The 16796-nt window shown below is 44.6% G+C and overlaps 1 protein-coding gene and 1 pseudogene across 1 annotated transcript; one reads left to right on the top strand and one right to left on the bottom strand.

The window, feature by feature from the left end:
- The first annotated feature begins 1213 nt into the window (after positions 1-1213).
- On the top strand, positions 1214-2450 carry Prpf19-ps1 (pre-mRNA processing factor 19, pseudogene 1; annotated as a pseudogene).
- An 885-nt stretch (positions 2451-3335) lies between these two features.
- On the bottom strand, positions 3336-11690 carry Tchh (trichohyalin). Its single transcript, NM_001398736.1, has 3 exons — positions 11639-11690; positions 9950-10112; positions 3336-9005 (listed from the first exon to the last, which is right to left on the bottom strand). Exons 2-3 carry the CDS (start codon positions 10085-10087, stop codon positions 4365-4367), a joined length of 4779 nt encoding a protein of 1592 aa, NP_001385665.1. The 5' UTR covers positions 10088-10112; positions 11639-11690; the 3' UTR covers positions 3336-4364.
- Between the last annotated feature and the right edge of the window lie 5106 nt (positions 11691-16796).

Raw genomic sequence — 16796 nt, 5'->3', positions numbered from 1 at the left:
GGTACACCATTCAGCTGTAAAAAGATGGTTGACCTCCAAGTTTTCCTGCTACTATGCTATGAGTAGCTAGAGCTTTACTGATACACTTGTCAAAAAGGGCATTGTTAAAATTTATCAAACAATAATTTCTTCTATAGAAACTGATGTTTTCCTCATTTGTAAAGTGCTATCAGAAGTCTGGATGGTTTCATTACTACCAGTGAACTGTAGCATAACTGGTAAGTATAATGTCCCTAGGTTGAGGATTTATAAGAAGAATCTTTTATGAGGATCCTAGGGAAAAAAATACAGAATTTCTTCCAGAGCTTCTGTGAAGAACTTAAAAGAAGAAAAAAAATATGTGGAGGAAAAATGGTTCCTTAGCTTTGTTTTTGATAAACATCTTACATTTGTATTAAAGTGTGAGAGAGTCTAGACTCTGCAACTAAGTGTCTCCTTATTCAACCAAAATGACACTCGGGGCTGTATTGTTAGCCTTTGGCTGAAATGTTGACTATAACTTTAGGGCATTTTCCATGGTTTTCACAAATAAAAATATGAATTTTCTTTTCTCCCCCTCCCTTTTCTCTGTCTTTCTTTTCTAATATAGGCTTGTGTGTGTGTGTGTGTGTGTGTGTGTGTGTGTGTGTGTGTGTGTGTGTATTTCTGGGTGTCCTAGAACTTCTTCTGTAAATCAGGCAGGCCTCTAACTCAGAGACCCACCTGCCTTTGTGTGCCACTATACATGGCCTATAATAGTGATAATCTTAATAAAGTCTTTTAGAAAATCTTCCCTATTTACTCAAATAACGAATCCAATACAGTGATAATAGAGTGGCACAAGGGTGTCTGCATTGTGGGATAGTAATGTAACATTTGGACTAATTACTATTTAGCATTTTCTGATTCAGTCAGAAACCTCATGGACTATATATGTTGCTTAAATTACTGGGTCATTAATTATGTCTATAGATCTGCTTCTGAATTTTACATCATGTCCCATCACCAGCTTAAGCACAAAGTAGCTACTCCAGAGTGTGAGTCTCTGTAAGAAATGATACAGAAAGCAGTAGAATTAGGAAGAAAACACTTGGCTAGCTGCAGAAAGCTGAGGTGCGCCGCTGGCCACCTCCCCACAGCCACGTGAAGCAGTTGTGCGAGCGTTTCTCACCCAATTCAGCCCAAGCCTCCCTCTGCCACCAGCATCCCAGCCATTCTGAAAGCATTGCAGGATGAGTGGGATGCAGTCATGCTGCACAACTTCACCCTTAGTCAGCAGCTACAGAGAACCCACCAGGAGCTGTACCAGCACGATGGTCCCTGCAGAGTCATTGCTGGCTCACTAAGGAATTCACTGCTGCTCCAGAAGCTCTGACTACTCTGAAACCACAGGCTGGCCTTATTGTACCTCAGGCTATGTCAAGCTCACAGCCCAGTGTTGTGGGTGCAGGAGACCCCATGGATTTGGGTGAGCTTGTGGGAATGACCCCTGAGATTACCCTGAAGCTTCAAGACAAAGTAAGGAAAGACTGTTCTCAGGAGCTGAAGAGCTCAGCAAGTACCAGCAGGTGGCATCCCATGTAGGCTACACAGTGCTAGCATTCCTGGGATTCTTACTCTGGACCTGTGTCCCTCACACATGAACAAGATTCTTACTGGTGGGGCAGATTAAAATGTTGTTGTCTTTGACAAGAATACTGAGGAAATCCTGGCCATTCTCAAAGGCCATACCAAGAAGGTCACTAGTGTGGTGTTTCAATCCTTCTCAGGAATTGGTGTTTTCTGGGTCCCCTGATACTACTATCAGGATTTGGTCGGTACTGAACACTTGTTCTGTACAGGTTGTTTGGGCTCATGAGAGTTCAGTGACAGGCCTCAGCCTCCATGCTACTGGAGACTATCTCCTGAGCTCTCTGATGATCAGTATTGGGCCTTCTCTGACATCCAGACTGGGCGTGTTCTCACCAAGGTGACAGATGAGATTTCCAGCTGCTCTCTTACCTGTGAGCAGTTTCACCCTAATGGGCTCATCTTTGGAATAGGAACCATGTACTCCCACATCAAGATCCGGGACTTGAAGGAGTGTACCAATGTGGACAACTTCCCTGGTCATTCTTGCCCCATTGCCTTTTCTGAGAACGAGTACTACCTGGCCACAGTAGCTGATGACTCCTCAGTCAAGCTCTGGGACTTACACAAGTTGAAGAACTTCAAGACATTGCAGCTAGCCAACTTTGAGGTGAAGTCACTAATCTTTTTTTTTTGTCACTAATCTTTGACCAGAGCGGTACCTACCTGGCATTAGGGGTACAGATGTTCAGATCTGAATCTGTAAATAATGGACAGAGATTCTTCACTTTACAGAGTACAGTGGCCTGACCATTAGAGGAGTGGCCTTTGGGCACAAGGTCACGTTCATCTTCATTGCTTCAACCAGCATAGACAGGGGCCTCAAATTCTACAGTCTGTAGGCCCCATGCCTTCTCACAGTTCTGGGCCTCATCTCAGTAGTGGGTTAAGTTAGAGGGTGAAGGGTAGGGAGGGGAATGGGACTTTAAAAGGAGAAAGAGGTCTGGTGGCGGGAGGACATTCACATCATTTCATTCTGGTCTGGATGATGGTCTGAGCCAGGCTATTTGGAACACTGCTATCCATACAGCCTTTGGGCCCCCAGAAATGGACATGGAGGAACTGTTATTCTATAAAATGCTTAGAGCCGGAGTTCAGCACCTTTCAGCGGTGGCAGCTGCTCCATGTCTGCTCTGTTTCAGTTCTTCTGAGACAGGGAGGGAAACCAAGGGAACTGTGAAGGAGAGGGACAGGAGGGCTCCTGCAGGTTTTTGTAAGCAGTGATCTAGTATCATTTTAAAAAAGAAGAAGAAAACACTTGGAAAGAGAGTCTATGTAGTACTGAGAATAATATAAGGGTCTCCTTAACTTCATCCAACACTGACTGAAAACTTTTTGGCTCCCAAACAAGACAGATGTTTACAGAGTCTTAAGTAGGTTCCCTCTAGAGCAAAATATCAAAAGTAGTAATATTCTCAAACTCAACAAAATTTGGGGAAATGGAATAGCAGTTATAAATTTGAATCACTTGAGCAACACCTTGCTTTTGTTTTATGAAATTTTAAGTGGTGCTAAGTACAAGTATAATGCCAAATTTGCTGTCCAAGTCTTACTCTTAATATAGGAGTCACCTTAATTGGGAAAATTTGTAGGAAAAATCAAAGGTTCTTTCTTCCTTTCATATTTGGACAGAGCTAATAGTAAAAATACAAGATATTGGAAATAAATGAATTTCCAGATTAGATATGAGTTATGATAGATGCATAATTAAAACAGACAAGAACAAATTATTTGCCAAACATTTATTGATTTTTAACAGTCAAATTATTTGAACAAGAATGTCTTCCAGGTAGTATAAGGCCTCAAAGGATTGTGAGCTGATAAGTATAATCAAGAGACCTCTAGAATTTTGTCATCTGTTTATACATTTCCCCCTTTCCTTCTTCCATCACTCTGTGAGTTCTTATTGGACCCAAACAAGACAAATGTTTACAGAATCTTGAGTAGGTTTCCTGCAAACCAAAATATACAAAAGTAGAAAAATTCTCAAACCCAACAAAACTTGGGGAAATGGAACAGAATGCTACAATTACAGTTTTAAATTTGAGTTGTTTGAGAAGCACTTTGCTTTTGCTTCATGAGATTGTTTTAGGTGATGCAAAATATAAAAATATAATGCCAAATTATAATTGTCTACCAAGCATTTCTCTTAATAAAGATTTGTTTCAGTTATGAATTGATTTCATATGGTATTTTCTGCATAAATCATTCTCCCCCTGCATTATTTGAGGGCTGTAAAATTTCAGCCTGCTGATGGAATCTGTCACAATTATGCAACAAAACCTGAGAAAACCATTTGGAGGTCAAGACAAATGGAATTAGGCCAAACAAAATGCCAACTTGAACTTATAAAATGAAAGCTCTAGACAAAATGATCCACCACTAAAAATAATGACCCAATTACTTTGAATACCAGAGTGCTACATTATTCTTGTTATTTATGAAGACCATAAATCAATGTGCTTCTCAAACAAATTTTTTCAAAAAATTAAATGACTTACTTTTAAAAGTGCACATCATATCTGCACTAAAGAACAATGACATCTTGCAAAAAAGGACTACCTGAGGAAGAATGAAAGACAGGAATTGAAAGAAATGAAATGGGTATAGTTTAAGATTCTGTAAGAAAAGACACATTCTAAGATCAGAGAGTTTTCCCACAACCAGAAACACGTGAGTTATCGCTGGATACCCCAGTGTTTCTCATTTTCTTTTGCTTGAAGGTTTGGCTGGTGCCAGGATTTTCGCAGCATCTTTTAAGGGCGGTATTGAGACCTCTGCTCTTGGATGTACTCGTAGAGAGGACTGGAACGCACTGGGACGTTGGCAAACTGGCGTGTGCCAGGCTCTAGGATTGGGCGGCGCCTCTGCTCCTCTTGCCTACGACGGATCTGCTCTTCTTGGAATTTTCTCTCCCGCTCTTGGCGACGTCTTTGTTCCTCTTCTTGACGTAGTTCTTGTTCCTGGCGACGAATCTTATCCCTGGCAAATTGCTCCTCAGCCGGGTACTGACCATCTCGCTTCTCCCTCCGCAGTTGCTGGCCCTCGCGTTCCTCACGCAGGCGTTTCTCTTCCCGGAATTTCCTGTCAAACTCCTGGCGGCGGCGCTGCTCTTCTTCCTGGCGAAGCTCTTCTACCTCACGGAATTTTCTCTCACGCTCTTGGCGCTCTTGACGCAGCTGCTGCTCTTCCCTTTCTTGCCTGAGCTCTACTTCCTCGCGGAATCTTCTGTTGTCCCGCTCCTGGAGGTGACGCCGCTGTTCCTCTCTTTCCTGGCGGAATCGCTCCTCTTCCCGGAATTTCCTGCCACCCACCTCACGGTGTAGCAGCTCCTCCCTTTCCTGACGAAGCTCTTCTTCCTCCCGGACTCTCCTGTCGCGTTCTTGTCTTAACTGTTGCTCGCGCTCCTGGCGGCGCTGCTGTTGCTCCTCAAAGCGAATTTGTTCCTCTTCGCGCTCCTGGCGGCGCCGCTGCTCTACCCCCGGCTCTCGGCGGAATTCTTGTTCCCTGCGGAACTTTCTGTCCCGCAGCTGCTCTTCCTCTCGCGGCCGGCGGAACTCTTGTTCTCGGGGGATCTTTCTGTCCCTCAGCCGCTCTTCCTCCAGTTCTTGGCGGAGCTCTTGTTCCTCACGGAACTTTCTGTCACGTTCCTGGCGCCTTAGCTCTTCTTCCTGGAGTGCCCGGCGGATTTCTTGTTCCTCAAGGAACTTACTGTCACGTTCCTGGCGCCTTAGCTCTTCTTCCTGGAGTTCCTGGCGAATCCTTCTGTCCCTCAGCTGCTCTTCCTCCAGTTCCTGGCGGAGCTCTTGTTCCTCACGAGATTTTCTGTCACGTTCTTGGCGCCTCCTCTGCTCTTCTTCGCGTTCCCGGCGGAGCTCTTGTTCCCGGCGGAATCTTCTGTCTGGTTCCTGGAGCCGCAGCTGCTTTTCCTCGAACTCCTCCTGGCGGCGCTCTTCTTCCTCACGGAATTTTCTGTCCCGCCTGAGCTCTTGTTCCCTGCGGATCTTTCTGTCCCGCAGTTGCTCTTCCTCCAGTTCCTGGCGGAGCTCCTCTTCCCGGCGGAACTTTCTGTCACGCTGCTGGCGGCGCTCCTCTTCCTCGCGCTCCCGGCGAAGCTCTTGTTCCAAGCGGAACTTTCTCTCTCGTTCTTGCCCGCTCAGCTGCCTTTCCTCTAGCTCCTGGCGGCGCTCTTCGTCGTGGAGTTTTCTGTCGCGCCTGAGCTCTTGTTCCCGGCGGAACTTTCTGTCCCTCAGCTGCTCTTCCTCGAGTTCCTGGCGGAGCTCTTGTTCCTCACGGGATTTTCTGTCACGTTCCTGGCGGCGCCGCTGCTCTTCCTCGCGCTCCTGGCGAAGTTGCTCTTCCACCCTTAAACGGTCTCGCTCTTGGCCACGCAGCTGCTCTTCCTCCAGTTCCGGGCGGCGCTCTTCTTCCTCACGGAGTTTTCTGTCGCGTCTGAGCTCTTGCTCCCGGCGGAACTTTCTGTCCCGCAGCTGCTCTTCCTCGAGTTCCCGGAGGAGCTCTTGTTCCCGGCGGGATGGTCTGTCGCGCTCCTCCTGGCGGCGTTCTTGTTCTCGGTGGAATGGCCTATCCCTCAACTGCTCTTCCTCACGCTCCTGGAGGCGTTCTTGTTCCCTGCGGAATGGTCTGTCCCTCAGCTGCTCTTCCTCACGCTCCCGGCGGCGTTCTTGTTCCCGGCGGAACTTTCTGTCCCTCAGCTGCTCTTCTTCACGCTCCCGGCGGCGTTCTTGTTCCCGGCGGAACTTTCTGTCCCTCAGCTGCTCTTCCTCACGCTCCTGACGGAGTTCTTGTTCCCGGCGGAAAGGTCTATCCCGCAGCTGCTCTTCCTCACGCTCCTGGCGGCGTTCTTGTTCCCGGCGGAATGGTCTGTCCCTCAGCTGCTCTTCCTCACGCTCCTGGAAGCGTTCTTGTTCCCGGCGGAACTTTCTGTCCCGCAGCTGCTCTTCCACACGCTCCTGGCGGGGTTCTTGTTCCCGGCGGAACTTTCTGTCCCGCAGCTGCTCTTCCTCGCGCTCCTGACGGGGTTCTTGTTCCCGACGGAACTTTCTGTCCCGCAGCTGCTCTTCCTCGCGCTCCTGACGGGGTTCTTGTTCTCGACGGAACTTTCTGTCCCGCAGCTGCTCTTCCTCGCGCTCCTGGCGGCGTTCTTGTTCCCGGCGGAATGGTCTGTCTCGCAGCTGCTCTTCCTCAGTCTCCTGGCGTTGTTCTTGTTCCCGGCGGAATCTTCTGTCCCGCTCCTGGCGCCTCAGCTGCTCTTCCTCACGCTGCTGGCGGCGCTCTTGTTCTTCACGGGATTTTCTGTCACGCTCCTGCCGAAGTTCTTTCTCAGGTTCTTGGAGGCGCTCCTCCTCCTCTTCTCGGAATTCTCTCTCTTGTTCTTGATGCCGCCTCTGTTCTTCCCGTTCCGTCTGCAGCTGCCTTTCTTCCTCAAGGAATTTGCCCTCTCTCTCCTGTTGCTGTCTTCTCGATTCTTCCAGGAGCTGTTCTTCCTCCTGGAACGTCTCATCTCGTCTTCTGGCTTCCCGTTGCTGCTCTCGCTGCAGCTGCTCTTCCTCTAGGATCTGCCGGTCGCGCTGCTGTAGGCGCCTCCTCTCCTGCTCCAGCTCTCTTCTCTCTTCCTGTTCGTTTTGCAGAGGCCGCCGATCCTGACGTCTCCCTTGCTCTCGAGAGTCTTCCAGCTGCTGGATCGTTTCCTCATCCTCTCTGCGTTTGGTGAAAAGCCTGTTACTACGAACTTCGACTTCTTTCCTAGGTTGCCACTGCCATTTCAGATCCCTGCGCCGATCTTCATCCTGCAGCCGCTGCAGGTCCTCCTCTTGATACTGCCTCTCCTGCTGCAGGCGCCTCCTTTCTCTCTGCAGCCGCTCTTCCTCCTGCTGCAGCCGCTCTTCCTCCAGCTGCAGGTCCTCCTCTTGATACTGCCTCTCCTGCTGCAGGCGCCTCTTTTCCCGCTGCAGTTGCTCTTCATCTTGCTGCAGCCGCTCTTCCTCCTGCTGCAGATCCTCCTCCCTGCGGTATTTCCTCTCCCGCTGCTGGCGCTGCTCTTCTTGCAACAACCGCTCCTCGCGTAGCTCTTCCTCCCTACGCTGCCTCAGGCTGGGTTTGGTGTACAGTGTGTGGCGTCTCTGGCTTTCTTCCCGAAGCTCCCAGCTCGCGTTTGGCTCTCGGCGCTCCGCCTGACGTCGCCTCTGTTCTTCCTCAAGGAGGCTGTCCTGGAGCTCAGCTCTTTGCAGCCTCTCTTCCCGGAAGCGCTGCTCCTCCCGGTCGCGGAACCGCTGCTCCTGCTCCAGGCGCTCCTCCGCCCGTTGCGGCCTCTCCCATTGGTAACGCTGGCGAGCCTCCTCAGCGGGACGCTGCCGTTGGAGGTCGCGGCGTTGCCCCTCCTCCTCCCGGAGCTGACGCTCCTCCAGCTCCTGGCGAAGCCTCTGCTCTTGCCTGCGAGGCCTAGAGTAGACCTTGTTCTGACGGGCTTCTGCCTCGCTTTCGAGCTGCCACTGCCACCTCTGGGTGATGCTCTGGTCGGGTTCCCGGACTCGCGTCTGCTCATCCTCCTCAGCCAGCGCCTGCTCGCGCCTGAGCTCCTGCCTCAGCTCCTGCTCGTGTCTTAGCTCCTGCTCGCGTCTCTGTTCCTGCCTCAGCTCCTGCTCGCGCCTCAGCACCTGCTCGCGCCTTAGCTCCTGCTCGCGTCTCAGTTCCTGCCTCAGCTCCTGCTCGCGCCTCTGTTCCTGTCCTCTACTCAGCTCCTGTTCGCGCCTTAGCTCTGGTTCGCGCCTCAGTTCCTGCCTCAGCTCCTGTCTACGATTCAGATCCTGCTCGCGCCTCAGCAGGGGTTCGCGTAGCTCTTCTTGCCGGCGCCTCTGCAACCTTCTCTCCTCTGTCTGGCCCTTGCCCTTGAGTTCCTGTCTCTCTTGCCTTTGCTGTTCCTCTACCTCAGAAAACTCCTCAGCGTCACGACCCTTACTCCAGCTTAGAGGCTCTTTTTCTGCAAGGCGCTCCTCCAGTTCTTGCAGTTCTCTCCTTTGCAGTTGCTGCTCTTCGTCGCGGTGCTGCCTGTCGCGCTGCTCCAGCCTCAGCTCCTCAGCGCGCTCCTCCTGCTCACGTCTCTTCTGCCAGCTTCCGCGCCCAGGTTCTTCGTCCAGTTGTCTGTCCCGGGGCTCGAATCTCCTTTGATCTTCTTGCCTGCGATCTTGTGACAGGCTCCTCTTTTCCTTGGTTAGGGTTCTCTTCTCGCCTAACTCTGCAGCCTGATCGAGAGCATAATAGCAAGCTTGAGCAATCTTGAAAAGGAACAGGAGGAATTCGTTGAAATCAACACGCCCGTTGCAGTCACGATCCAGAAGTTCTAGGGTCAGATCTACAGTCTCCGGATCATGTGGTTTCTATGAAAAGATTAAAACAAAAGTTTTATAATTAATTATTTACAAATAGTAAAGTTTTGCTCTCACACTTGTTTTAGTGGGGGATATTTGGAGCGATTAGAAAATGCACAGTGGGGCCGGAGAGATGGCTCAGCCTTTAAGAACACTTGACTGATCTTTCAGAGGTCCTGAGTTCAATTCTCTGCAACCACATGGTGGCTCCAACCATCTGCAATGGGATCTAATGCTCTCTTCTGGTTTGTCTGAGGGGAGAGACAGTGTACTCATATGAAATAAATAAATAAATAAATAAATAAATAAATAAATAAATAAATAAATAAACGTTTAAAGGAACGAAAGAAAAGAAAATGCACGGTATCTTGTTTTCCCAGATATATGAACAACTCATTTCAAATCACACGTTTGTTGGAAATTTTTGTAATTGTGTGCTGATCAAAACAACAAATTCTTCCTAGATGAATGTATATAAATATAAATGGTTTCAGCCTCGTGATCAACAAAATGAAATTTTATGAAGATTTCCAACAGATATTTCTGCTTGAAATAGCCAGTGCTCCTGATTTAATTTGTATTCTATGTTTGAAGAAGAACTGAAATATTTTCAGCAATTCCATTTTAACTGAGAAACAAGATTTCTGTTGTTGAAAGTTGGAAGGTGGGGGGAGTCTCTTCAGGTCTACTAACTTGATTAGGCATCATTAGTGGTAATGCCCTATTAACTCATACTTCGTTTCTATTAACAATGTCTTCAAGACCACTAAATATATGCTATTAACTTCTTTAGTACCCAGATTACAATACACATTTAAATACCTCAGGCTCAAAAGTGAATGTAGACCTGTCATGTTTCCAAACAATATTAATATTAATTGTTCTGGTCTTTCTTGAGAGGTACAATGAAAGCCAAATACCTGTAGATTTCTTCTGTGTATGAGAGGTCTTACCTGAAGGACATCTCCAAGTTCTCTCTCAAGGAGGTTTTTCAGTTCTCTCTTGCTAAGCGATGCTCCATCACAACTTTGTGATGCATATTGATTGAAAACTTCAGTGATATCAACAATGCTTCTTATAAGTGGAGACATTTTTTTTCTTAAAATTCAAGTAAACCTAGAACAATAAAATAGGATTCAAAATCAAATCTCTGCTTCTGACTTTGGGAAAACTTCATTCACACTGATTTAAACAGATCTTTGAACGTGTCACTCACAGTTATTTTAACTTGCATTTTCAGAGCATTTTATCTCTGAATACTGTATTCAGGAAGAGGAAGAGAAATATTAAAAAATTCTAAGCCAAGAAACCATCTTCGAACTATATTACAGTCAACTTTTCATTGTCCATCAGTCTAGACTATCCATAATCTCCCTCCCCTTGTTTTTGTTCCAGCATATTTCAGAGCAGGGAGTGGAGAGATGAGGGCAAGAATTTAAATTCTACATATTGCTACTCATAGCAGGTCTTAAAGTAGAGCAAAGAGGATAGGTGAAAGAAAAGATGTGAAGAGAGACTTGAGCATCTTCAGAAGCCAATATGTAGCCATGTATGTCAATTGTGTCTCCAAAAACATTGCAACAAACAACAGGGCAAAGGAAATGTGAATTATTCCTTAATGTGTGTAGCCATCATGCCATCAAAATAAGACATTGTAGCATCTAGATAGAGCCAGGCAGAAAAATAGACTGCATGCTATCTACCTTAACTCAGATATAGTATGGCTATATAATCTTCTATTATTGGAAATTATTTGAGAGATCTTTTCTGATTGGCTAATCAGAATCAGTGGGCCAAAGAAACCTGGAGAAGTTTGGATGATATTGTTCTTAGGGCTGGTTTTGTTAAACTCAAGTAAATAATTTGTATGTTGGGTTATAAAGGGGGGAGGAGTTCTGGGAATGTAGCTCAGCAGTAGAATGACTGCTAGTATGTTTAAGATAATAAGTTCAATTCTCAGAATGTCATAACAAAGCAAAATACACAGCAACAACAAAGCTTTATCCAGCAACAGACTGGTGTTAAAAGAATATTTGGATGGCTTGCTGGCTACCTGAATAGTACCTCACTTAGATGAGTTCTTTATATCATTTCAACTTCAACACCTCATATGCCAATTCAGGTGTGAACTGTATTAAGATGCCTGTGCATAAAAAAGAGATCCAAAGGGTTTGCATACTTTTGAGATCATAGTTTTTTGGTTTTTTGTTTTGTTTTGTTTTGTTGTTTTAGAAAAAAGAGCCTCTTACTTCAGAGGCACGCACCAGATTTCTTGATGTGAGGATTGAGTTCAGAGCTTTGATTGAGTTCAGAATTGCTCCTTTTCATTCAACTAATGGAGATGGAGTAAGCCAAGCACATGGTTCATTTCTTTAATCCTAGCTTCCCAGAGGCAGAGGCAAGTGGATTCCCATGAGTTTGAGACCAGCTTGGTCTACGTAGTAAGGTCTAGGCCAGACAGGGCTAAACAAGACCTTGTCAAAAAGGAAGAAAGCGAGAAGAAGGCAGATGAAGTGAGATTTAGCCAACACTAGAAGGTGGAGGTCCCTTCTGGAAGACAGGACCGACCTCTATTCGCCCAAAGTGTACCATGGCTAGAAAACAAAGAATCATAGAATACCATTCCATAGAATGGAACTTACCCACTTCACCAGAGGAAGAAGTCAAGTGCTCGCTGACACTGCTGGCAAGTGTGCTAGGTAACTGGGAGCCTGGCCTTTTATAGGGATTTTAACTGTGCCCCAGGGAACAACTTGGGAAGGATACACCCACTCTGTGGGATGGGCTGATTCATTGAAATCCCAGCTCCACCTCTGTCTCCAGGAATGGTTTGTTTATCTCACTATTTGCTCACGTAGCTATTTGGCACCAGGTTCACAGGACTTGCCTCCTGACTGTGTACTGGCCCCACCTAATACATAAAGGAGAATATTCTCCAGATTTTCTAATTTTCCTTAATTGTTAAAAACATTAAATCAAAGGTGATGAGTGTTCTAAAACTTGGTTTATTATGACTTCAAAAAAGAACAACCTCTAGTCATGTTTTTAAGATTTATTTTTAAATGTGTGTGTATTGCACGTGCACATATGAGTTTAGGTGTCTATGGATGCCAGAGATGTCAGATTCCCCCAGGGCTGGTCCCCCCAAATTCAAGTCCTTTACAAGAGCAATAAGTGCTCTTAACTCCTTAGCCATATTTCTCACCCCTTAAACAATTCATTTTTATGAAAGATACAAATTCTATGTTGACAATAAACAGGACTTTTTTTGTTACTTACATAAACCATGAGAACTGACTAACTTCTCTATGGTAAGGACCATGAAGATGAAGAGGGGGTGGGCAAATACCTTTTTTTAAAAATTCAGATGGGGGTTGGGGATTTAGCTCAGTGGTAGAGCGCTTGCCTAGGAAGCGCAAGGCCCTGGGTTCGGTCCCCAGCTCCGAAAAAGAGAACCAAAAAAAAAAAAAAAAAATTCAGATGGAAATTTACTTTACATTCTATTCCTCATTTTTTCCCCTACAGGTTAGGGGTTGCCTCTTAAGTAACTAATTTTGAAGAATATCTTAAAATGTGTGTTTATTAAACTGTTGATGAAAAAGTGTACTGTGAAATTTTATTGTTAGAGATATTAAATCTAAAATTTGCTCATCTGTTTTTCTTTCTAGCATATTGAAGCCCCTGGAGAAAAAGAGCTAGTGTAATGCATCATTGTAGATATAATCACGGCATTCAGCCTAAGTTACTAATGGTTATGACATCTAAACACTTGAGCTGGCTTCTTCTGGAAGCACATTAAGGTCATTCTAGCCCATTAGAGCTTTCTCAACCCTGGTGATCATTTGTGAATCTCGGTGCTATTTTATTGTAAGGAACAGGATTCACCCCTGGTTGTCAGTGACTCCCACCCTTCCATTTCATACTACATGCAACTTTGGTTCATAATTGGTTTATGGAGACTATTAAATGATTCAACAGCTTCTCTGAAATTCTGTCTCCACCAAAGGCAAGTATTGGTTTTGGGAATTTTGAGAAGAATAGATCCCTTCTTGATGTCCATTTCTTACTCTGCTTAGTGGTATCCCTAACATGGATTAACTAGAAAGTTGAGGTGATAAGAGATGAAAAGATGATTGGAAATCTAGCTCATTTCTGTCTCTTCAAGTCCTTAAGTACCAACGTCTGTGATTTCCAAGTTTTGGCAGAACAGTCATTTTCTATTGGGGTCAGTGAATTGATTTAATATGGCAAACCCTTAAAGAGTACGGCTTCTCTGACTCAGTCCTAACTAAGGTTTTATACAAGTTTCTTAATCTTTGAACCAACTTCAGCAATGGACACACATAACTAACTACAGGTCATCAAAGGCTTTTTTGTCTTTTCCTGAGATTTCTGTTATTTCGCATAGATATCCTTCAAGGGATTCCCTATAACAACCTATGTCTCTTTGTTATCTGTTTCTCTTTCTCTCTCTCTCTCTCTCTCTCTCTCTCTCTCTCTCTCTCTCTCTCCCACACCCATTGGTCTAGCTCCCTGAAATAATATTCTTATTTTATTTTATACTTAGTCTGATATAAAAGGACACATGTAGCTGTTCTTATAACATAGTATAAGACTGCACTTATTTAGAAATAGACACAAGAAAGAAGAGGAGGAGGAGTCAATTCTATGATACCTGTGGAGGTTTTAAAATATTGTCCTTTATGTTGTACTCACTTCAGACAGGAATGCATAAGAAAGGCATTATTAAATCTAAGATTTAACCTTTTCCAAGGAAAAGCCTAGACTGAAATTTTCTAACAGAACATGAATGGATAAAAATAGGCAGACTCATGAGGTGACAATAGGAAACTCAGAAGTTGGAGACTAGACGACACACGACACACATCACACACACACACACACACACACACACACACACACACACACACACAGAGGCATGCACACACAATTACTGTCTGACCAATGGCTCAGAAATTAAGAGCGCTCTTGTGGCTCTTGCAGAAGACGATGACAACCTATTTCAGTTACGGAGGCTTTGCTGCCTTCTTTTAGCCCCTCAGCCTCAGGCACTCATACATGTACAAATATGTAGGCAAATTCACACATAATTTTTAGAAGAATATAGAAATAAACAAAAACAGTTATGTGTGGTGTTACATGCCTTTAACACCCGCACTAGGGAGGCAGAGGCCAACAGATGTCTGTAAGTTCAAGACCAGCCTTGTTTACAGAGTGAATTCTAGGCCATCCAGAGTTACCTAGTAAGACTCCTTCTAACACCAGCAACAAGAGTGAAAAGGAAATTAACTTCTAACAAATTGGCCCAGTATCTTTTTAACTAAAGCTAACTAGAAATAATTGAGACTGAGAGTGTGCATTCATGGTTCATCGTAGAGAATGTTGTTTTTATAATGTGGAAATCTTTATATTTAAAATTACATTTATTTGCTTGTGTATAGGGCATGATTGTGAAGTTCAGAAGGCAACTTATGGGAGTCAGTTTTCTTCGTCCACCATGTGGGTCCTAAGGATTGAACTCAGGCACTTGGGCTTGGTAGCAAGTACCTTCACCTACTAAACCATCTCACTGGCCCTTTGTGTTTTAAGACTGGAAACTGAGGTACTTGAGAGGTCAAAAAGCATTAGCAACTAGCATGGGAATGAACTCATTACCTTACTCCATTTCTTCTTGAGTTCTGTTGATTTTTAGAACATATATGTAATTCTATACTTACATTGGGACTTGGGCCTTTTATTACAGAAGAATTAAAAGGAAGAAATTAGATGTATTTATAAAGAATTTTTATCACATTTATGCATTTATTTGTGTGTGTGTGTGTGTGTGTCTGGGTGTACGCATACTCGTGTCATAGCACAAGTGTGGAAGTTAGAGGACAACTTGTGGGAGCTGGTTCTCTTCTTTGACCATGTGTCCTTAAAGATCTAATGTCATTATCCTCAGTGAGAAGAATCTTTTTCAGCTGGGCTTTTTTGCCATACTGGCCCAGAAATAAAAGTTATGTCATTCATTTATTTTAGCATCATTCAGCTATGAAGCCTTTCTCAGTGCTGAATCTCTGGGGGTGAGGCTGTAATGTGGTAACAAACAGGAAGGAAAGTATTAGCTTTTCCTGGTTTTTCATCTTACTCAAGGGCTCACTGACAAACTTTTTCCTTGCTAGAATCCAGGAATTGACATTCTGTGCCATTTAACCAGGTTTAGGCTCATCCTGAGATCAACTAGGTAATTTACAATGTTCCAGTGTCCTTATCAGCCAGAAGACTTCTCAAGATTTTAATGTTGACTATTAAATGCTTAACCATGATGTTGATAATCTGGGGAAACATCCGAAGTAGGATGTTTTAAATGACTCTGAAAGGAGTGAGACTCTTGCTAAGCTTTAACACTTCTTTTCTGGAGACTTTTTCTTTATGTATTAAATCTTTCAAATTTCCCTACTATTTCATATTATTCAGTGACCGGCACTCCCATCTGCCAGGCAAAAACCTCATAGAGTTAATTTGATGCTCCACTAAAGTTCTACCTCTTCCCCCAAACTGTCCTCAATCTTCACATGCAATGACCTTCCATGGAGAGACAACATCTCCCTACAGGAAGCATCACCAACATCATGTAACCTCAGATACTGGTTAGTATTTCATATTCATATCTAATTTAATGGATACTTGTTCTGTCTCCTCAATTAGGTTTTAAGTTCCCTGAAAGCAGTTCTGTACCTTTATTTCTACTGCATGCTTAATCCTCACTGATATGATTTGATTGGCAGTTTAAGTGGCCAGCAGGTCAGAATGAACGAGTTGCTTACGCTAGGATGGGTCACCTGTTTGAGTGACGGCATGGATGAGGCTTCTCACCGTAATGGGAATCAGCCCTTCCGGGGCCTCATTTGAGATTTGCTGCTTACAGGGCAGGTGAGGGAGGAAGCCATGCTCCACCCTCTCTTCCTTCTTCCCTGTCCATCACTTCACCCCTCTGTTAAACAAGGAACTATAAGATATGAATCCCTTCCTCAGAGGGGAGCTGTGATAATTACAGCTTGTAAAGTATTTTGTGATTCTTAGATATAAAAGAGTTAATTATTATGATCATTAATATTCTTAATTTTTATCTTCTTTAAGGTAAATTATCCTTACTTTAATTACACCCCCACCCTTTAGGTAATTATACCTCCAAGAGTCAGCAGACGCTTTCATCTCACGTCATGCCATGCAGGGTGACTGGCACGGGTGCCCAAGGATAACACTACTACCTTCCTGTCACAGTGGCAGAGTGAGCCTGGCTTTCTTAGTAAACTGGTCATAGATTTTTAGGTCATTTTGTTTTCCCTGGTTTACAATCATAACTGTAGCCCATTGAGTGACTCCTCCAATTTACAGAGCATTGGGATTTGTCAAAAACAAAAGAAAACAAAACAAAAATCTTGCCCCTAATGGACAAATAGGTTTAATTTTTATAATTTAATGAATACCTTGAACGGAGAAAGCAGGTATCTAGGTAGGCCCTAGAGACTATGATTTCTTTTTTATGGAGTCCCAGATGCTGTGTGAAAAAGAGCTGGGGCTCTTCCAGGTGCTGTGCGAGACTCTATGTTCTCTTTAGGTTTAGCTGTGTTTCGAAGAGAGTGATGACCCTTCTGGGGGTGTGAGGCAGGGAACGGGTATCTTTTGAGAGAAGTTTGTTAACGATGAAAAGGCACACCATGAAGGAAGTGGATGGTAATGTGTAACATGAAATAAATGCTTTGGGCTGCTGCCTTTCTAATGTGGAACCGGCAG

Source organism: Rattus norvegicus, chromosome 2, assembly GCF_036323735.1.
Source record: "Rattus norvegicus strain BN/NHsdMcwi chromosome 2, GRCr8, whole genome shotgun sequence".
NCBI lineage: Eukaryota > Metazoa > Chordata > Mammalia > Rodentia > Muridae > Rattus > Rattus norvegicus.
This window is presented reverse-complemented; position numbering and strand designations above follow the sequence as displayed.